Source organism: Colobus angolensis, unplaced genomic scaffold (assembly GCF_000951035.1).
Source record: "Colobus angolensis palliatus isolate OR3802 unplaced genomic scaffold, Cang.pa_1.0 Scaffold270, whole genome shotgun sequence".
In the NCBI taxonomy this organism is placed as follows: domain Eukaryota; kingdom Metazoa; phylum Chordata; class Mammalia; order Primates; family Cercopithecidae; genus Colobus; species Colobus angolensis.
In genome coordinates, this window is record NW_012115933.1 from 4,013,827 (window position 1) to 4,036,926 (window position 23,100).

Consider the following 23,100-nt stretch of genomic DNA (forward strand, 5'->3'; position numbering starts at 1 on the left):
AGTTGTTATAGTAGTTGTTATGGTTACATTAAAAATTCCCACATTAAAAATTTTTTGGCTGGGCATGGTGGCTCAAGCATGTAATCCCAGCACTTTGAGAGGCTGAAGCAAGAGAATCACTTGATCCCAGGAGTTCAAGATCAGCCTTTACAACATAGTGAGACCCTGACTTTATTTTTAAAGGTAAAAGAAAAAAGAAAGAAAAAAAAAAGAATTTTTTCCCCAAATTTCTACATCCTAGATTTGAAAAACCCAAGTATCACTGATGACTACTTTTTCAGTTTAAGCTCAGTCTATCGGCAAGAAGCCAAAATCATTATTGGATTTCCTCACACATTTGGCAATAAAATAACAATAACAACAATACACATTTCCCTTTGATATAAAACTTTCTCTAAAAGTTTTCATAGATCTGGTGACACACCAGATCGAAAGTAGTACTATTTGCTAGGGAATGGTGTGCCCTGGCAGATACTACTACTTCCTAAAAATGATACTTCTTACTTATATATTTAATGATCCAAATAATGGTATTTTTTAAGTGGCTAGTAAATGACATCCTAAAGAACTATTAGACAGTCTTAGTTATTAAACATAGATAAGAAGTCAGAGAATATACTTTAAAAACAAACATGTTTTTTGTTTGTTTGTTTTTTGTTTTTGTTTTTTTGAGAAGGAATAAGTGTAGTGGAGAAGACTAGACTTTAAATCCAGGAATCCGGGGTCATATTTTGGTTGATTTTTTCCCCCTTCCAACTTTTATTTTAGATTCAGGGGGTACATGTGCACGCTTGTTACATAAGTAAATTGTATATCATGGAGATTTGCTTACAAATGATTTTGTCATCCAGGTAATGAGCACAGTACCCAATAGGTAGTTTTTCAATCCTCACTCTCCTCCCAGCCTCCATCCTCAAGCACACCCCAGTATCTATTGTTCCCCTTTTTGTGTCCCTGTAAACTCAATGTTTAGCCTCTACTTATAAATGAGAGCATGTGATATTTGGTTTTCTGTTCCTGTGTTAATTTACTTAGGATAATGGCCTTCACCTGCATTCATATTGCTGCAAAGCACATTATTTCATTCTTTTCCATGGCTACGTAGTATTCCATGTTGTATATGTACCACATTTTCTTTATTCAGTTCACCTCTTATGGGCATCTAGATTCCATGTCTTTGCTATTGTGAATGGTGCCACAATGAAATACGGGTACATGTGTCTTTTTGATAGAACAATTTATATTCCTTTGAGTATATACCTAGTAATGGGATTCCTAAGTCAAATCACAGTTCTGTTTTAAGTTCTTTGAGAAATTGTCACATTGCTTTCCACAATGGCTGAATTAATTTACATTCCCACCAGCGGTGTATGTGCATTCTCTTTCTCTACAACCTCACTAACATCTGTTATTTTTTGACTTTTAAGTAATAGCCATTCTGACTGGTGGAAGATGGTATCTCATCATGGTTTTGATTTTCATTTCTCTAATGATTATTGATATTGACCATTTTTCATATGCTTATTGGATGTATGTATGCCTTCTTTTGAGAAGCATTTGTTCATGTACTTTGCTCACTTTTTAATGGCGTTGTTTGGTTTTTCCTTGTTTGCTTAAGTTTCTTGTAGATTTTGGAGATTAGATCTTTGTCAAATGCATAATTTGAAAATATTTTCTCTTATTCTTAGGTTGTCTGCTTACTCTAATAGTTTCTTTTGCTATTCAAAAGCTATTTAATTTAATTAGGTTCCACTTGTCAACTTTTTGTTGTTGTTGTTGTTGCAATTACTTTTGGCATCTTTATCATGAAATTTTTGCCAGGTCTTATGTCTAGAATGGTATTTCCTAGATTTTCTTTTAGGGTTTTTATAGTTGTAGGTTATACATTTAAGTCTTTAATCCATCTTGAGTTATTTTTTGTATACGGTAAAAAGAAGGAGTCCAGTTTCAATCTTCTGCATATGGCTAGCCAGTTATCTCAGCACCAATTATTGAATAGACAGTCCTTTCCCCATTGCTTGTTATTGTCAACTTTGTTGAAAATCAAATGATTGTAGGTATTCAACTTTATTTCTGGGTTCTCTAACCTGTTCCATTGGTCTACGTATCTGTTTTTGTACCAATACCATGCTGTTTTGGTTACTGTAACCTTGTAGTATAGTTTGAAGTCAAGTAATGCCTCCAGATTTGCTCTTTTTGTTTAGGATTGCCTTGACTATTCAGGCTTCTTTTTGGTTTCATATGAATTTTAAAATAGTTTTTCTAATTCTGTGTCAGTTGTCATTTGTAGTTTGATAGGAATAGCATTGAATCTGTAAATTGATTTGGACAGTATGGCCATTTTAATGATATTGATTCTTCCCATCCATAAACATGGAATGTTTTTCCATTTGTTTCATCTCTGATTTCTTTGAGCAGTGTTTTAAAGTTCTCATTGTAGAGATCTTTCATTTCCCTGATTAGCTGTATTCACATTTTACTCTTTTTGTGGCTATTGTGATTGGGATTATGTTCTTGACTTGGCTCCCAGCTTGGACATTGTTACTGATTTTGGTATGTTGATTTTGTATCCTAAAACATTACTGAAGTTATTTATCAGTGTAAGGAGCTTCTAGAATGAGACTATGGGGTTTTTTAGATATAGAATCACATCACCCATGAAAAGAAATAGTTTGACTTCCTCCCTTCCTTTTTGGATGCCATTTATTTCTTTCTCTTGTTTGATTGCTCTGGCTAGGACTTCCAGTACTATGTTCAATAGAAGTGGTGACAGTGGACATTCTTGTCTTGTTTCAGTTCTCAAGGGGAATGCTTCAAGCTTTTGCCCGTTCAGTATTATGTTGGCTGTGGGTTTGTTATAAATGGCACTTAATATTATTATTTTCTTTCTTTTCTTTTTTTTTTTTTTTTGAGACAGAGTCTTGCTCTGTTGCTTAGGCTGGAGTGCAACGGCGCAATTTCGGCTCACTGCAACCTCTGCCTCCTGGGTTTAAGCTATTCTGGTGCCTCAGCCTCCCAAGTAGCTGGAATTACAGGTGCCTGCCACTACACCCAGCTAATTTTTGTATTTTTAATAGAGATGGGGTTTCACCATGTTGGCCAGGCTAGTCTCAAACTTCTGACCTCAAGTGGTCCGCCTGCCTCAGATGGGATACAGGTACCGAATGTGCAGGTTTGTTACATAGGTGTACATGTGCCATGGTGGTTTGAAGCTCCTATTGACTCATCCTCTAAGTTCCCTTCCCTCACCATCCAACCCTCAATAGGCCCTGGTGTGTGTTGTTCCCCTCTCTGTGTCCATGTGTTCTCATTGTTCACCTCCCACTTATGAGTAAGAACATGCGGTATTTGATATTCTGTTCCTGTGTTAGTTTGCTGAGGGTGATGGCTTCCAGCTGCATCCGTGTCCCGGCAAAGGACATTATCTCATTGGCTGCATAGTACTATGACTGCATAGTATTCCATGGTGTATAGGTACCACATTTTCTTTATCCAGTCTATTATTGATTGGCGTTTGGGTTGGTTCCATGTCTTTGTTATTGTAAACGGTGCTGCAGTAAACATACATGTGCATGTATCTTTATAGTAGAATGATTTAGATTCCTTTGGGTATATACCCAGTAATGAGATTGTGGGGTCAAATGGTATTTTTGATTCTAGATCCTTGAGGAATAGCCATGCTGTCTTTCACAATGGTTGAATTAATTCACATTCCCACCAACAGTGTAAAAGTATTTCTATTTCTTCACAGCCTTGCCAGCATCTATTGTTTCCTGACTTTTTAATAATCGCCATTCTGACCAGCATGAGATGGTATCTCATTGTGGTTTTGATTTGCATTTCTCTGATGATCAGTGATGTTGAGCTTTTTTTCATATGTTTGTTGGGATGGCTCTTATTATTTTGAGGTAAGTTTCTTTGGTGCTTAGTTTGTTGAGGGTTTTTAACATGAAGGGATGTTGAATTTTCTTAAGAGTCTTTGCTGTGTCTATTGAGATAATCTTGTGGTTTTTGTTTTTATTTCTGTTTATGTGATGCCTCAAACGTATTGATTTGCATATTTTGGACCAACTTTGCAACCCAGGAATAAAGCCTACTTGATTGTTGTGGACTAGCTTTTTGATGTGTTGCTGTATTAGGTTCACTAGTATTTCATTGAGAATTTTTGCATATATGTTTATCAGGGATATTGGCCTGAAGTTTTCTTTATTTGTTGTGTTTCTGCCAGATTTTGGCATCAGAATGATGGATGCTGGCTTCAAAAAATGAGTTATAGAAGAGCCCCTCCTCCTCGATTTTTTGGAATTATTTCAGTAAGATTGGCACCAGCTCTTCTTACATGTATAGTAAAATTCGACTGTAATTCATTCTGGTCCAGGGCTTTTTCTGGTTGGCAGTGTTTTAGTACCGATTCAATTTTTGGAACTTGTTATTGATCTGTTTATGGTTTCAATTGCTTCCTGATTTAATCTTTGGAGGTGTTATGCTTCCCAAAATTTATGCATTTCTTCTAGATTTTCCAGTTTGTGTGTGTAGAGGTGATAATGATAGTCTCTGAGGAATTATTGTGTATCTGTGGGGTGGTGGTAATGTCCCCATTGTCATTTCTGACTGTGTTTATTTGAATCTTCTCTCTTTATTAGTCTAGCTAGCAGTCTATCAGTTGTATTTATTCTGTCAAGGAACCAACTTGTGATTTTGTTGATCTTTTGTATGTTTCTTTGAACCTCAATTTCATTCAGTTAAGCCGTGATTTTGGTTATTTTTTCTTCTGCTAGCTCTGGAGTTGGTTTGCTCTTGTTTTTCTAGTTTCTCTAGGTGTGATGTTAGGTTGTTAATTTGAGATATTTCTAACTTTTTGACGTGGGTGTTTAGCACTATAAGCTTTCCTCTTAACACTCCTTTAGCTGTGTCCCAGAGATTCTGGCATATTGTATCTCTGTTTTCATTAGTTTCAAAGAATTTCTTTATTTCTGCCTGTATTTCATTATTTACCTAAAAGTCATTCAGGAGAAGGTTGTTTACTTTCCTTATAATTGCATGGTTTTGATGGATCGTCTTGGTATTGGTTTCTACTTTTATTGTACTGTGATTCATGAGTGTACATGGTATAATTTCAGTTTTTGTTTAATTTGTTGAGAATTGCTTTATGGTTGAGTGTGTGGTCGATTTTAGAGTATGTGCCACGTGCACATGAGAAGAGTATGTATTCTGCTGTTGTTGGGTAAAGTGTTCTCTAGATGTCTGCTCAGTCTATTTGGTTAGGTATCAAGTTTAGGTCGCAAATATCTTTGTTAGTTTTCTGCATTCAAAGATCCGTCTAGTACTGTTAGTGGGGTGTTGAAGGCTCTCACTATTGTCGTGTGGTTATCTAAGTCTCTTTGTAAGTCTCTAAGGGCTTGTTTTATGAATCTAGGTGCTCCTGTATTGGGTGCATATATATTTAGGATAGTTGTCTTTTTGTTAAATTCAACCCTTTATCATTATTTAATGCCCTTCTCTGTTCTTTTTGATAATTGTTTATTTAAATTCTGTTTTGTCTAAAGCAAGATTAGCAACCCCTGGTCTTTTTCCTTTTCCATTTGTTTGATAGATATTTCTCCCTCCCTTTTCTTTGAGCCTACAAGTGTCATTGCATGCAAGATGGGTCTCATGTAGGTAGCATACAGTTAGGTCTTGCTTCTTTATGCAATTTGTAATTCTTTGCATTTTAAGTGAGGCATTTAGCCTGTTTGCATTCAAGGTTAATACCAATATATGTAGATTTGATCCTGTCATTGTGTTGTTAGCTGGTTGTTATGTAGGCTTGATTGTGTAGCTGCTTTCTAGTGTCAATGGTCTGTGTATTTAAGTGTGCTTTTGTAGTATCTGGTAACAGTCTTTCATTTCCATGTTTAGCATTTCATTCAGGACCTCTTGGAAGGCAGGTCTGGTGGTAATAAATTCTCTTAGCAATTTTGCCTGAAAAATATTTTATATCTTCTTCACTTATAAAGCTTAGTTTTTCTGTATGTGAAATCCTTGGTTGGAATTTCTTTTCTTTAAGGATGTTGAATACAAGCCCGTAATCTCTTCTGGCTTGTAGGGTTTCTGCTGAAAGGTCCACAGTTAGCCTGATGAGGTTCCCTTTGTAACTGCCCTTTCTCTCTAGCTGCCTTTAATATTTTTTCTTTCACATAGACTTTGGAGAATCTGATGACTGTGTGTCTTGGGGGATGTTTGTCTTATATACTATCTTGCAGGGGTTCTCTGAATTTCCCAAATTTAAATGTTGACCTCTCTAGTGAGGTTAGGGAAATTTTCATGGACAATATCATCAAATATGTTTTCCAAGTTACTTGCTCTCTCTCCCTCTCTTTCAGGAATGCCAGAGAGCTGTAGGTTTAGTGTCTTTACATAATCCCATATTTTCTGCAGATTTTTTTCATTTTTTAAATTCTTTTTCTTTATTTTTGTCTGACTGGGTTCACTGAAATAACCAGTCTTCAATCTCTGAGATTTTTTCCTGAAATTCTGCCATACTATTCTGCCATTAATACTTCTGATTATATTATGAAATTCCTATAGTGAGTTTCCCAGCTCTATCATATCAATTTGGTTATTTCTTAAAATGGCTATTTCATCTTTCAGCTGCTAAATTATTTTATGGGATTCCTTAGATTCCTTGGACTGAGTTTCAACTTTCTCCTGAATTTCAATGATCTCTGTTGCTATCCGGATTCTGAACTGTGTATCTGTCATTTCAGTCATTTCCATTTGGTTAAGAACCATTGCTGGAAAAGTAGTGTGGTCATTTAGAGGTCATTCGCCTTTTCAAATTTCCAGAGTTCTTGCACTGATTCCTTCTCAACTGTTTTGGCTGATATTCCTTCAATCTTTGAAGTTGCTGTCCTTTGGATGAGGCTTTTTGCTTTTATATTCTTTGAAGCCCTTGATATAAGTTGTGTTTAGTTGACTGGCTTCATTTCTGAATAACTTCAGGGTACCAGGGCTCAGCTCAGCACTCCTGGGCTGTATGCTATAACCTTGGTAGGTGGGACCATGTGCAAAGCTTTGTTCTCTGACCACTACTGTACTGGAGAGGCTGAGATGTTCTTCATATGCTGGCAACAACACTCTGATGGGAGGTGGGGCAAAAGCACTTCATCGCAGCAGTGGTGGTGGTAAGGTTTACACACATGCATGCTTGCAAAGCAGTCATGGGAGACTGCAAGTATGTTCACACTGGTAGGGGCCCATCTGCAAAAGCTCTCCTATGGCTAGGCAGAATCTGCCGGTGAAGGAGGTATGGCAGTGACCAGTGGGGAAGCACCCTGGTTGGGCATGTGAGGCTGTGCTGCAAGCAGGTGCAGCCAGGCAGGAAACCTGAGAGAGGCCAGCAGACAGGGATGTGTTGAGATCACACTGGCCCCATCCCATGGGTAAGATAGCCCTGTTCTGTTTAGGTTCAACAGTCAACAAAGGCCAATGCCACCTAGAGGAGCTTGGCAAGCCTTGGGGAATGGATGTCCCTGGCCGTATTTCACTGCAATTCTTCCTGCACCAAACTCTCTTGGCTTTGCACAGGTGAGAGTCCTGTCCCTGCCAACTCTCCAAGCAGCTCTGCCTACTAGCTCAAATGTCTATGGGGGTTGTGGGGTGTCCTGCAGCTATGTCCATAGTAAGAGTGGGCCATTGCACTCCTATTTAACTCACCTCTTCCCCAGGAGCTACTCAGGGCCTGGAATGAGTCCTGGTGCTCAGCAACCCTGGGCAGGCTTCCCAGAATCCTCCCTCTAGCCCAGGCTCAGCATCCTACCTCCATTCACTCTCAATGCCTTTCTTCTGAAGATCTGCTCAGAGTGTTCCAATCTTCTTGATGGTCTTGTCTCTTAATGGGAGAAGCTCTTCCTGGCTGTGTCTAGTTGCCCATCTTGAGCCCCTCTCTCTGGTTGTTTACTAGCTGAATAACTCTGGTAATTTACCTACCCTCTCTGAACCTCTGAAAAAAATAGGGATAATAATATTTACTTTGCAATGTCCTTGTAAGAATTAGAAATAATGATGTGGCACATGGCAAGAACCCAATAAGCAGCTTGTGAGAACAGCAATAAGCAATATCCAGTGTGGTAAATGGAAGTGGCAGGTGCTTAATGAGTGGATACTATTTTTGTTAGTTCATTTGCAGCATGGAACTGATTATGAGGATTATTTTTGTACCTGGTGAAAGTGCATCATGTTCTGATCAGAGTTTCCCCAATCAAAAGCTTGGAGCCGACCAGAATTAACAGCCTAAAATAAAATAAACACATTAAAATAATATAAGAAAATAGTGTACATTTAAAGACAGTACAGAAGAAATTTACAAAGAAGATTAACATTATGCCCCACTCTTTAGAAACGTAAGCTAAATTTCAATAAAGATTAAGAAAATAAGTAATAAAAAATGATAACTCTTACTGTAATTCACAGAATTGGTACAATCTTTTACTCATTCCTGTATCTTTCCAATGAAAATCATCAGATTTTTTTCATTTAAATCCAATGCCTTTAAATATTATCGTGCTACACACAGAAATACTTTTTAAAGATGCAAAATTGAATGATTCTTGAATATCTTTGCTTCAGGAATTTTAATAATTTTTTTAAAGGCATTAACTATACATTTCTTACATTTAAAAATTACTGCTATTGTTATTATACAACTTTGTACCTTATCCTCATGATGTGGTCTAAGCTGTTATGATTATATTCCCTATCCTTAAACATTGTTTTCACTATTAAAAGAAATATTCACCCACTGAGCTTTCCCAGTTCTGTGTGAGGTACATGGCTGCTGTCTGCCTCCCATATGCCAGGGCAAGCCACCTGCTGTGATGTGCATAACGTAGCCATGGGCTGACTGAGACATGTGCATGACTACTTTTGCATTTTGGTACTGAAACTTCAAATATTAGAATATAAGGACATTCATACATACAGCATTTCATTTTTCTGTTATTTGCCACCCATGAAGGATTGATGAGGCAGATAACTTTGACGTTTATGTCAAGCACTTCATTAAATTATTCTCAGACTCTTCTGTGTTTTTCTTTCTTAGCTTGAATCTCAGATATTTTTCCCACTTACTAATTTAGTCCTGATTTTTAGTTTAAAATTATTCCCATCATGATTTATATTCAGAGAGGCAGCAGTCTGCTGCTGTTGAAATTCTGCAAGCTTTTAGAAATGGGAGGCAATAGGATGTAGTACTTAGGAACTTGGGCTCTAGGATCTAATCTGGTGATTTGGTTTGGCTCTGTGTCCCCACCCAAATCTCATCTCTAATTGTAACCCCCACGTGTCAGGGGAGGGGCCTAGTGGGAGGTGACCGAATCATGGGGGCGGGATTCTCCTTTGTTGTTCTCGTGATAGTGAGGGAGATCTCACAAGATCTGGTTGTTTGAAAGTGTGTGGCACCTCCTGCTTTGTGCTGTCCGTCTCCTGCACTGCCATGGTAAGATGTGCTTGCTTCCCCTTCGCTTTCTGTGGTGATAGTAAGTTTCCTGAGGCCTCCTAGCCATGCTTCCTGTACAACCTGTGGAGCTGTGAGTCTATCAAACCTCTTGTCTTCATAAATTACCCAGTCTCAGGTAGTTCTTTATAGTAGTGTAAAAGACCCCGATACACCTTGTTTGTATCCAGGCTTAATAGACTACTGAATCTGTGATTCAAAGCAAGATATTTGTGAAATGAGAATGACAGTAACACTATTTCTTAGGATTGTGAAGATTATAGTAACATCTATAAAGCATGTAGCACCTAGTAATACCCAACAAACAGCTTTTTTTCACTAGGATTACTACCATCATCATGATCATCACTTTTGCCTTAGCTGCCTATGTAACTTATAACTAAATATTTACCATGCCCCCACCATCCCCACTTATTTCTATCCTGAAGAGGACTTTCTGTCAAAGGGGAAAAGTTTTTCTTAAGTGAAGTCAATTATAAAATGTATAAGGAATAGGCAGCCATACGCAGTGCTCACGCCTATAATCCCAGCACTCTGGGAGGCTGAGGTGGGAGGACTGCTTGAGTCCAGCAGTCCAAGACCAGCCTAAGCAACAAAACAAGACCTCATCTTTGTACAAAGAATCAAAAGTTATCTGGGCATGGTGGTGCATGCCTATGGTGCCAGCTACTCAGGAAGCTGAGATAGGAGGATTGCTTAAACCCAGCATGTCAAGGCTATAGTGAGCCATGATTGTACCACTGTACTCCAGCCTGGGTAAAATGATAGTACCACTGCATGCTTTTTTTGAGACCCTGTCTCAAAAAATAAATAAATAACATGCTATGACATTTGTAGAGTGGGGGGATATCAGTGCCTTTACTAAAAAGTTGTCATAATAATTCAGTGAGACTGAATAAAATCACATGTATGAGCAGCAAGAAGAACATATATTAAGTGCTCAATAACTGTGAAATTAAACGTGTACTACCTGGAAGGCCATGCTCATAAGAGGACTTATCTGTCTCCTCATCAGTAGGAAGCCCTATATCCTGAACATCGTTCTTAGAGGAACTTGAAGCCTTATATCCTGGGGGTCAAACTCTTCCAAGTATTTCAGAAATCCTCACCTAGTATTTCAGGCTATCTATAGTAGTGATTGTCTAAAACAGGGAGCAAATTTGTTAGGGTATATATTAAAATGCAAATTCCTGGGGGGGGGTCTCAGATATATTAAACCTTTAAGAAGACACCAGCCCTCTCCCCATCATAGAATTATTTATATTTTGTTCACTTTTCAAAAGGTGTTGTGACTGAGCCATCAGCCAAGAATATAGGCAAATATTACATAATAAACAAATGAATGTGCGTGCACATGTGTGTGCATGCACACACAAAGACACACACACACAAGGCTCAGAAAGTCAAACCAATTGAATTAGACTTATCTCTGAGCTTTCTGTATATTGAGTAATAAAATAAAACAAATAAAACTTTAAATGAGGGTAAAAACATAAGCCATAAATCCATTTTAATTCTTCCCTAGCTTTCAATTTGCTCTGAATAAAGCATCGTTTCCACATTCTGAAATGCCCCATATATTGATTGGAGGATGAACAGCTCTTTCTGGAATAAGATGCATCATTTTATATAAAGTTCTATTAGAGCTGATGACTTTCTGAAAGAGGAAATAAAAGCCTTCCCTTGAAATGCAGTTTGGAATAATCTAAGGATCAGAACTCAGTCAGAATATCTGAGAACCATGCTCAAAACCCAGACACTGAGGACAAGAAGAAATGGGAATGAAGTAAATAAAAATGAAGAGTTGATGCTGATTCCAAAAACATCAATGTGACGGTGGCGGGTGCCTGCAGAACCCTGCAGTGAGCTTTCTGAGAGCACTCCTTGAGGGTCTTGCAGAGGTATGTGTGCATCAAGCAGGAATAAGAAGCACGTACCTGGGCCCAGTGCAGCATATTCTGAACAGATGTTCCCGCAGGATTGTGTGACAAGTAAACATCCAAGCGACTCTGCAAAGAGATTACTTCTCATTTAGAGGCTAATCATATCATCACACCACAAGTAAACATTTGAGAGAAATTTAAAAAGTTTCTTCTTTTCCTCTTTTCCCTTTCTTTATTTCTTTTTTAATTTTAATTTTTATTTTTGAGATGGAGTCTCGCTCTGTTGCCCAGGCTAGAGTGCAGTGGTGCGATCTTGGCTCGCTGCAGGCTCCACCTCCTGGGTTCCATCTCCTGCCTCAACCTCCTGAGTAGCTGGGACTACAGGTGTGCACCACCATGCCCAGCTAATTTTGTTTTTGTATTTTCAGTAGAGACGGGGTTTCACCATGTCAGCCAGGATAGTCTTGATCTCCTGACCTCGTGAACCACCTGCCTTGGCCTCCCCAAAGTGCTGAGATTACAGGCGTGAGCCACCGCGCCCAGCCTCTTTTCCCTTTCTTTAAGGAAAAAACATATACCACATAATCTGAAGACATATTAACCAAAGAAGCCCATCTTAGAAGAACTTTTTCCTCCACTGACTCTGTCCTGTCCTCAAACCTACAGGGGGCATCCCACTGGGCAAAGACAAAAGGAAATCTTTTTCCAGACTCAACTCCCATAGGTTCAAGGGTATAGGAGATTAAAGGATAAAAACCCCAGTGATCTTCTCCTTCACCCCATGTTAAGTCCCAAAGGACATTCAAAGAGAGCTGTTGACCCTAAGGCGCTAATAATAGATCTGAATGTTACCTTTTGTTTTCTGAATTTTAAAATGTGGTAAATATTCTACAGGACTCTGAAGATTTGTGGGGCAGAATTAATTCAGTCAGTTTATTTAGGTATCTTATGGATAAACAACCACACACACACACACAGGAACAAAAACAAAACATGCACATAAACTCTTGATTCTCTCATATTTTCAACTGCACTTTTTAAAATAAAAAGAGTTATTTTCAACCAAAGTAAGCATCGGAAACATCTTAGGGCTTTAGAAATATTTTAACCTACTTATTAAGCTATCCAAATGTACTGAATACAAATCAAAATCTCAAAGGTTGAGTTCTGGACATGTGTATTTTTCCAAAGTTCCACCAATATTATTATGCATCCCTGGTTATGGTTCTTTGAAACAAATGTCCGTGAAGGTGCTGTAATATTCTGTAAGCCTTGCTTTTTGGCAGAAAGACAAAAGGTGTTCTGAAAAAAGGTGTCCATATGGACAGCAAGGGCCAATTAATAGTCAAGAGTGTTATTTTGTGATGTCTTTCTTTAGCAAACTTTTAGGATATGCTGAGAGGGTGCTTTTAAAATACACTCTTTTGTGTTTGTTTCAAGGTCTTTTTACTCAGCTCTATCTACATGATATGCTTTCACCTATATATATCCTTGCATCTAAGTGATAGGCAAGCATAGTTTCCACTGTACATTGAGAAAGTGAGAGAGGAATGTAGAAAGGCAGTGGCTAAGACATGTTTTGCATAAGAAGTCTTTTATAAATCTTTCTTGAAAGCAAGAAAAATTTTAAGCAGTGCTTTCCACTGACTGGAAGAGTAGGCTCTGGGCAGAAGTCTGTGAGAGAGGCAGAGACCAACTTCAGCTTGATCGTACCTCTGGTTTCAAACACATCTCCTCTCTTTCCCTCCTCCCTCCCCCAACTCCTTGAGTCATCATGGAAAATATCTCAGTTAAGTTAGACATTACTTGACAAGAACCCTGACACTGATCCCTCTCAGTACCCCTTGAACAATAAATTTGTAGCTGTTGTTCAAGAACCATCCCTCCTTTTATCCCTTTGGGTTAAGGAAGTAAGTGGTTCATAAAATAACTTTCCAAATCAACTGTGAAAGTGGAAAATTGGTAAAAATAAAAATACAAATGTCTGGACTTTCCCCTGATATTCTACTTCAGTGAGTATGACATAAGGCGCAAGCACAGCAAGATAAATATGAAAACCATAGCTTTTATCTAAGTGAAGGACGTTTCAGGTAAGAAGAGACGAGGATTGTTGGCAGAAAAGCTTTCTTCTCAAATCCTCCTGTGAAAGCAAGTGGACTCTCAACCCTCACTGGAAGCCATGAATGTACTGATTACATTCCAAAAGCAAAAAGGAAGCCTCGAATTGCAGTTGCCATATGCTCCAGAATGAACTTTCATCACCTCTGTGCAACAAAACAAATGTTTTCCCAGACCCAGTTACTTACACTTACCATATTTAAGTTTTGCGGATCAAATCCACTCAGAGTAAATAGGAAGTTGCTGCAAATACGATGGAACAGCTTCCGACTGCAGACTTTGGTGGCAATGAATTGGTCAAACAATGTGTGAGGGTGGAACATTTTGTCACCAAACAACACCTACAAGATAATTTAAAACCATCAAATCTTATAGATGTGGATATCAAAAGTGGAGAAAGAGGTAGTTCAAAGAAGGACTGCACAGTATTAGGTGACATCTGCTCAGTGTTGGTCCTTAGTGAAATCGTGAGGCTTGTTATTAGGTTTGTAATCCTTCCAATGCACCTCTTAATGGCTTTTCCCAAAAACCTTTAATTGGGGTGTTTTTTAGAATGCCCCTTGAGAAACTAGTTCCCACAGGAAATTTGTAAGGCTTTGGAGTGAGGCATACATGTGTTTCATTCTGGATTCAAACACATTCTATACCTTGGGAGAGTTTTAAATTTCTATTAATATAAATTTTCTCATCTATAAAATGGAAAAATGTTCTAATAGGCAGGGCTGTTGTAAAGTTAGTAGGTCATGTTTAAAAGACAATTAGTGCAGTTCCTAGCATCTAGTACACATGAAAATATTATTTAAAGTATAACTTAATGTAATTATTATTACTGTCATAATTAGTGACTCACACAGACTTGAGCCATTCCTTCCGGAATCCTTTAATGAATTCTTTCTATAGACAAAAGCTTAAACCACATAAATGAAGCTTTACTAGTGGAATTTCAGGCAGTGTTGCCAGAGAGTTCCTTTGCTTCACAGCTACTAGTTTTATAATCTTAGCATAATAAACTAGATATAAAGTTAAAAATATATTTTTTAGTTCTTAAAACTTTGGAAACACCCATTTACAGTAAAAATAAACACACATTTCTTCTGGAATTCTTTGCTAACCAGATATTACAACTAAAGAACAGTAATAACTAGCATTTATTCACTTAAAATCTAATTCACTTTAGGATCTTATACTATATCTAGAAAACTAGATCATGTAAATTCCTACTGATCATAGCTTATTAAATTCTGAGTTTAAAACTGATTATCTTATAGAGGCAGATACATTCTTTATTTAATGGAATATTTGATATTCCATGGAATATTAATGGAATATATGAAGTACCAAGATTTCATACTCTGTTTCATGCCCAAGAGAGAAAGAGAGGGATAGAGGCAGGGAAAGAGGAAGGGAAGGAGGGAGAGGGAGAGAAGATGGAGGAGGAAGAAGAAGAGGAGGAAGAAGAAAAAGGCAAGGGAAAGGAAGGACAACAATATGTTAAACTAGTTCAAACCACACTTCTCAATTCTTTAGGTCTGGAAAGTAATAATAAGCCTTATACATATTATCTAATTGATTCCAGACTCTTATTCATTTTATCACAATCACTAGGACACTTAGATAATACCCTAGATAATTAATTCAACTTGCCAAATTGTAATTCTTCCTGCGTAAATGTCCCCATAATAATTTAATAATAGTAGCAGCATACACTCATAAAATGAGCATGTCTTTTAAAATAATGTTGACATTTACTTCATGTTTTCAAGTGTGACAATTTAAATAGATTGTCAAATGAATAAATAAAGTAAAAGGCAGCATCTGACTTTAACCAGTAAACAAATTTATTTTATTTTATCAATAACTTAGTCATCCATGCTTGGCAAAACAAATCCATGTGAAAGAAAATAGCCAGTTCATAAAAGTAATCAACAATGAAAATGCAGTGTTAAGAAACAGGTGACATCTACTGTAATGGATTCTTGGTTCCCTGTTCTGAAACCTGGAGTTGGCTTTCCCAAATATGGAGTAAATTAGCAGGACATTCTCTGACTCCACTCTACCTCAATATCCCGTGACTCAGCAAAATTACTATGCATTTACCCAAAGGTGAATAATTTCTCCTTTACCCTAACCTAAAAGAGAAGATATTCATGAGGCCAACCAGTAGGAGAGCACCTGTGTACAGAGTAGCAAACATGCCAACTTGTAGATGTAATTTCAAGTTGGCTCTGGAGGAGGCATGTTTGTCACGTAACAGCAGGGAGCCAGTCTCCTTCTAGTAGCTCTTTTGGTATGTGTGAGAATTAGAAAAGGCACCTCTCTTTATTGCAACATGGCCCCATGCCAGGGCACATGGCTTGCTAAGCAGAACATGGGCTGGATTCAGCCCTCAACAGCCCACTGAACTGGTCACCCTTGTTCACTAGCTTCTTCAGGTTGGCATTGAAAAAGTGGAAAAACCACCACATACAAAAAAGACCATTGGTTGGGTTGCCTGGTCATATCTGGGTTCAAATTCTGGCTCTGCCATCCATTAGCTGGGTGACTTGGGAGAGGCTGCTTAGCCCCTCTGAGCCTTAAGTTCTTCTTTTAAGAAATGGAGACAGTACTAACAATCTTTAATGTTGTAGAGACGTGTCAAAAGCAAAGGATCAAAGCAATCTATAAGTCAGAAAGAAAGTAGAATGGCAAGAACACAAAGGCATAAATGTCCAGGGGCAAAATGGGATGTGAGGAAGGGGAAATGGATGAATTAATTTCTCAACTTGACAAACTCTACTCATTCTATCAATGTGAAAATTGAGGCTTGTCCAAGGTTACAATTGGCAGGAGGCGGAGGCAGAATGTGAACCCAGTTTTGTCTGACTTAAATCTTTATCCTCTATACTCAATTCAATTCAACTCTCATGAATTGAGTTAAACGTAATAGAAACAGAGCAACTGAAAATACTGGCAGCATCAATGAAAAAGGAAGTGCTAATCAGAGAGAGAAAAAAGGTTGTCTCAGTCCAGAAACTCCCATAAAAAAGGAACCCTTTCACCAAGCATGCCTGCAAGCATCTGGCTGATGGGAGAGGAGAGGAGAAAGTCTCTTCCTCAAAAAGTCAAAAACATACCTAAACGTTGTCTATCATTTCATTGTCATATCTTATAGATTATTTTTTGTTGCACAACTCTTGTTCCAATCCCCAGTATCTATCAACTGATGTGTTAACAATAACTCCATCATTACTCTCCTTATTTTTCACCCTTCTTGATGTCCTTTACCCGCATCTGCTTACATTTGGTTCCCAGGGGAATCTTTCTAAAAAGGGGCATTATGCATGTCATTCCTCTGTGCAAATATTTCCATGCTCCCCAATTACCTATAGAATACATTCCAAACTCATTAATTTGGCACTCAAATCCCTTTATAATCTGCTTCTACATTTCCAACATGATTTCTCATACTCTCCTTTACTAATACTAATATAAAACTCCAGTAAAGTGAGTTATGTGTGGTTTTCCATGGCCTGAGCATCACCATTTCAATGTTGCTCATGTTTCCCTCTTGTTTTGGAAAGCCTTTCTATACCACACTCTATATTGAAATGTTATCTTTAAGTGCAAACTAAAATGCCATCTTATCCAAAAAGTCTGTTGTGATTCCAACAGCTAGAAGTATTCTTGCTTTTCTCTGAGTTTACCTAGCAAAGTTTTTGCTCTATCATTATAATACTGGAGTTTCTACTAGGAATTAGTAGGTCATATGAGGCAGTTCTTCTGTTGGTACTATAGTTACTCTATTGGAGTTATAATTTAGAAATGGCTGAGAATGACGTTTTCCAGCTGCATCCATGTCCCTACAGAAAACCAAACACCGCATGTTCTCACTCATAGGTGGGAATTGAACAATGAGAACACTTGGACAGAGGAAGGGGAACATCACACACCGGGGCCTGTTGTGGGGTTTGGGGAGCGGGGAGGGATAGCATTAGGAGACATACTTAATGTAAATGATGAGTTATTGGGTGCAGCACACCAACATGGCACATGTATACATATGTAACAAACCTGCACGTTGTGCACATGTACCCTAGAACTTAAAGTGTAATAAAAAATAAATAAAATAATAATTTAGAAAGGGCAATCTTTCTACAATTACAAATTTGATCAAGCCACTTTTCTATTCAATATTCTTCAATGGCCTCCCATCATTAACAGAACAAAGTCTAAACTCCTAGACATGACACTGCTTCCTTCCATTGTCTCCTAATACCTCCTTAGTTGAATCCCATTCTACTCTCACACACACCCTAGTTTTTACTCATATCAATGAGCTGAAAAGTTTCCTTGTAGACATAGCCGTTTCCTAATGCCAGGGCCTTGAAATAGGAGCTCCTAGATATCTTTTGGCTGAATTAACTTGTATACCACATCCTACACACGTCAGGGAATGCAGAAGTTTGAAGACAGCTGTGCAAATGAAGAGGAATGGAAAGATCCCACTGTCCTAAAATATCTCTTAATTGTGTGGGAATACTGAAATAATTTAGCAAACAGTCTGACATTGTTTACTTAATAGCAGGAGCAGGCCAGAGTGAAGTCTCAATGGTATAGGAGGCCCAGGTACCAACAGGCAATGTAAGCATGTTTTGTTATTTTCAGGTGGTTTTTCTGTTACCCGTCTTTCTGGGATGTATAGATAGGCACTTCAATCACCACAGACTAATTTGCTTAACTCTCAACAGGAATCTTCTGTAAATCTTTGGGCTTCTATCAGAATTGTTTCACTTTCATCTGCTTTCATTGAAATCACTGAACTGTACAATCACCACCATGGGAGTTATTACCATGGGAGAAGCCCATGTTAAAATACAAGAAGAAAGCACACCAACCTATGCAATGCAATTCACCTGGACTAGATAAATGATCAGATTAGTTAGCTGTCAACTAGAGGAGATCAGGGGGCCCAGAGTTTTGCCTGGGTTTTTGGAATTGTCAAAATGACAGCCTGTAAAGTGTCAGGAAATGCAACAAGGTTGGGCATTTAGTGATGGAGGAGGGTACGTTCTATAAAACTAATGATAGCCAAAACAATTGTTAACATTTATTAAAGGTTTACAGTATGCAAGACATTGTTTTAAAGGATATGCTGTATTAATTCACATTGTCCTCATGGTAGTCCTATGAGTGAGAAGCTTTATTATCCCCACATTACAGATGAAGAGCATTTAAGGTCTTGACCAGATTTACTCAGCTCACAAATCATACAAATGAGATTCAAACCCACACCATCTGATTCCATGCTGTGAACTCAACTGCTACTGTCCCTAAAAAATTAGGGATCACCAGAAAAATTTAATCTGCTAAATTCAACAAACCAATCAATCAAATAAGCTCTCTCTATCTGTGGTTGAGGAATGATACAGGAGACACATTTCTAGACATAGTTGAAGAAAGTAGGGTAGATTAGCAACAGGGGGAGTTCCCTGAACTCTGCTAATAAGATTGCGTACATCATCAGTGAACTTACATGGATTATCTTGAATACCTATTATTTTCTCAGAAGTTTGTAAAATGTCATTGGTTTTCTGTTGAAATCAGTGGAAATAAAGCTACTTTTAGTTATTTCAGATTAAAACTTGGGAAGTCACATACCTTGACTACTTGCCTGGAAAGAGATGTTAGTTTTTTCATAGGACTTCGGGTGTATTTCAGTGTGACAACTGGAGCCAGTGCAAAAAAGATCTTAATCCTTTTAGCCAGTTCTGGGTTTGTAGAAAATGCTATAAAAGCTGAAATGGAAGAAGACACTAGTTCATAGTTTTCACGTAATTATTTGTTCATTGTAAGTTGTAGTAAATGTAGCCATATTAAAAACAAAACAAAAAACAACATAGAATTATTACCATTTGTAGAGAAGAATTTCTCAATTTCTCAAGGGTGGAATTGGCTAATTCAGAATAAAGTGTTTCCTGTCCCTGGGGAGCGCAAGGAGAGAGGGTTCAAATATCTACTGTGGGGCATGTCTAGGTAAACTCCAAAGCCCATTCCAGCTTGACGATAGTCCTGGTATCAGACAAAACGGGGCTGTAAATTTGGCTTCCTATTTACTTCCTATTTCCTACTTCCTATTTACTCCCCTGTGTGAGTCTCGGTTTTCTCAGTCTGTAAGTGTGAATGGTAAAATCCTTATAGGATGATTTTTATAAAAGTCAAATGTATGTAAGTTATATGCATTTGACCCTTTATAACCTTTGTGTCTGTAATCTTTATTAAATATATGAAGTGTAAGATGTTACTTGGGAATATCACCATTAGAACAGATTCCTCAATTCAACCATTTATGGAGCATGGATGATAGTGGTTTCAGATGTTTGCAGTTTCCGATGAGAGGATGTATGTAAGATGTGTGATACAGTACAAGTATGTGCAGACCTGCTTTACACCAGAATCCTGATTATAATTAAAATATAGAAAACAGACGGATGGAAATCCTGTTGGTAGTGTTAAGGCCTCTAGCCAAAGTGAGAACAGTAAGGGGACAAATGGGCCTCATAACACTGCCAACATAGCCCTACCCACATCTGGCCTACTCCAACGCCTCCCTGGCAACTACAAGTCATACTGATTGTAGCATATGATCGCTGAGTTTTGTAATCTCTGCTTTCTTTTTAGTGTCCCTCACTAGACTGTGAGATCTTCAAGGAAAGAATGAATACTCTATTTATCTCTGCTTCCTCAGCGTATAACAGTGTCTGACAAATGTTTGTTGGTCACACAAACGAATATATGAATAATTCTCCCTCTTTCAGGCTTATCTCTCAACCTCCAAATTTAGTATTGGGGGAAAATTCCCTATTGTCATTCTTATTTTATTTACTCTTCAGAAATTAGCCAGAGGAAATGGTTTCCCAAGCCAAGCCCCCAAGCTAGAGATTGCACAGACAGAAGAAATACTGACCCCCTTCCATGAACATGCAAGAAGAGCCCCTGACATTCTCTGATCACATCTGCCCCAAACACACCTATGGTGGTGCCTTGTGAGTGACCCACGTAGTAGAGTCGCTTCTGTCCTGTTTTCTCTATGATAAAACTGATTGTGGCTGGAAGGTCATATTTAGCCATCTCATCCAAACTATCAAAAAGAAAGAATAACGAATTAGAAAAGTCATCTCATTGTTAGGCCTAGAACATTTAAACACATTCAGTGAAAACATAAATACTTTGATTTTGTTAAATATAAGACTGGTGTCAATATATGATATTAGGCATCTATGCAACTTTAAGGGGTGCAACACCTTGATTGCAAGTCAACGTTTTTAAGAAACTGAAATCAGAAAAATTTGATTTGTCAAGGCCTACTCATGCTTTTCTTGCAAGGCTAGTCATATTCACTTAATTCTATAACAGATTTACCAAGCTCCTCTGAAAAGACCAGTTACCTAGAATGCTTATCTAAAAGAATAATAAAGCAAACAGATTTGCAGACCTCAGCCAACTGACTGAATCAGAATTTCCTGGGAAGAGACCCAGTAATCCGCATATTTAACAGTGACCTCAGTTACTTCTGATCCTGTGTATAGTTTAATAAATACTTACCTAGGAAATTTTCTAGTCATTTGCAAGGGTGCAATGGATTATGGTATAGAATTAGGAAATGCCAGTGCTTTCCAGAAAGAAGGCTGGCAATGAAGCCAAGGAACACAGGGTTTTCATGACCTCCAAGGCATGGTTCTTAGCTCCTATGCCAGTGCATGGGTTTGCTCCTGTAACCAGGTAGGCATAGCTTCTGAAGCAGACAGCAACCCCTGGCACTGCTGCTGACAACACTGTTGCTTAGCCATTCTGTAATCAGGCTTTCTTCTTACTTCCCCCAGAACATACATATACACACTCACCCACACACATACCAGGAAGGAGGCAGCAATTCTAAAACAGTCATGCAATAATAATGACAGTTCTTTAGAGCCTGTGAAGAAAGTCTGGGTAGAGAGAGAAAGGTTTGTTTCCTTCTTGTGGATTCCACTGGGTGCATTTGGACACAAAAAGGGCAAAAATCACTAGGTGTTCATACATATACATGAGCAAAGTACACACTGTATTCGTTAATAGGTTTCTCCTTACCTGAAGGCCCAGTATTCTGGTGATTCGGGTGACAATTTAAGGTGTTTTCTGGACCAAGTGTTTCCTCGGCTGTTCCCCAACCACACATCATAGCCACTATCTGCCAGAAGGAAAGCCAGGCTGTTGTTGGGCAGGTTGCAAATCCAGTTACTGGCAGATGCAATTAAGCCATGCTGCAAATACACAGCAGGCTTTGGAGCTGCAAAACACAGGCAACAAGAATTTCACGTCTGAACTTCCTCAGTGTCTACAAGAAAAATCTCATTCCTGAATTTCTGTAGTATAGAAGAAAGGGTAAGAGGTAAAATTTGATGCCAGGCAAACCTGGGATCTAGTCCCTTCTGAGCTACTTACTTGGGTAAGTTATTTAAGTTCTCTCTGTCTTATTTTCTTATTTGTAAAGGGTTATATATACTGTATTGTATTATTTACGTGTGGAAGTTAGATTGCCCTAGTTCAAAATCCCTTCTGATATGCATGAACTCCTTTGTGCCTCAGTTAACCTATCTGTATAATGGGAAATAATAACAAATGCTATCTCCTAGTGTATTTATAAGAATTCAGTGAGAACTTAAACATACAAAAGGCCATCTGGCACAGTAAATATTAGCTCTATTACTGTTATTTATATTAATAGCATTATATTTTTCAAGACATCTGAATCTGATTAAAAATTTAATTTTTGGCTGGGCGCGGTGGCTCAAGCCTGTAATCCCAGCACTTTGGGAGGCTGAGATGGGCGGATCACGAGGTCAGGAGATCGAGACCATCCTGGCTAACACGGTGAAACCCCGTCTCTACTAAAAAATACAAAAAACTAGCCGGGCGAGGTGGCGGGCGCCCGTAGTCCCAGCTACTTGGGAGGCTGAGGCAGGAGAATGGCATAAACCCGGGAGGCAGAGCTTGCAGTGAGCTGAGATCCGGCCACAGCACTCCAGCCTGGGTGACAGAGCGAGACTCCGTCTCAAAAAAAAAAAAAAAAAAAAATTTAATTTTTTTTCAAAATAATAAAAAGTAATTAAAATGCCATTTGTTGACTGAATGTCAAGCACTATGGTAAGTTTTATAGGCACTGCTTCATTTCATCTGAATTGTTAGAAAGCAAAAAACAAGGATATAAGTAGAACTTTATAGTTTAAAATTGTTAATATGATACAAAAATCCTATTCCCAATGTCAGATAGGGACATTTTAACTAAGAAAGAGAAAGGAAAAAGAAGGAAGTGAGAAAGTGTTGAAAAAGAGAGAAGAAAGGAAAGAAGTGACTAGGGTTTTCCTCTGCTTTATAAATGATTTGTGATGCTGTGTTGGTATCTCAGGACCCTACCTCAGGTCACTTTTGGAGCTAGAGTGGCTTCCTGAGAGTAAGTTGTACTCTCAGAGAGCCTTCAGCCACCAGGACCAAGGAACTAAGAGTCTATGTCCATTTTTCCACCTTTTGGAATAGAGGGAAAGAAGAGGTGTTACTGACTTTGCCAAAGTTAAGTACCATTAAATAGTT

The 23,100-nt window shown here is 38.2% G+C and overlaps 1 protein-coding gene across 1 annotated transcript in view; it reads right to left on the minus strand.

Annotated features, from left to right (window-relative positions):
* The window catches only part of LIPK (lipase, family member K), a 29,319-nt gene that overhangs the window by 1,170 nt on the left and 5,049 nt on the right, over positions 1–23,100 (minus strand). The window contains exons 3-8 of the mRNA XM_011947893.1: positions 21,601–21,799; positions 20,502–20,611; positions 19,132–19,268; positions 13,689–13,835; positions 11,431–11,502; positions 8,200–8,271 (exon numbers count right to left, since the gene is read on the minus strand). Coding sequence (XP_011803283.1) covers positions 8,200–8,271; positions 11,431–11,502; positions 13,689–13,835; positions 19,132–19,268; positions 20,502–20,611; positions 21,601–21,799 — 737 coding nt within the window. The remainder of the gene's footprint in view (positions 1–8,199; positions 8,272–11,430; positions 11,503–13,688; positions 13,836–19,131; positions 19,269–20,501; positions 20,612–21,600; positions 21,800–23,100) is intronic.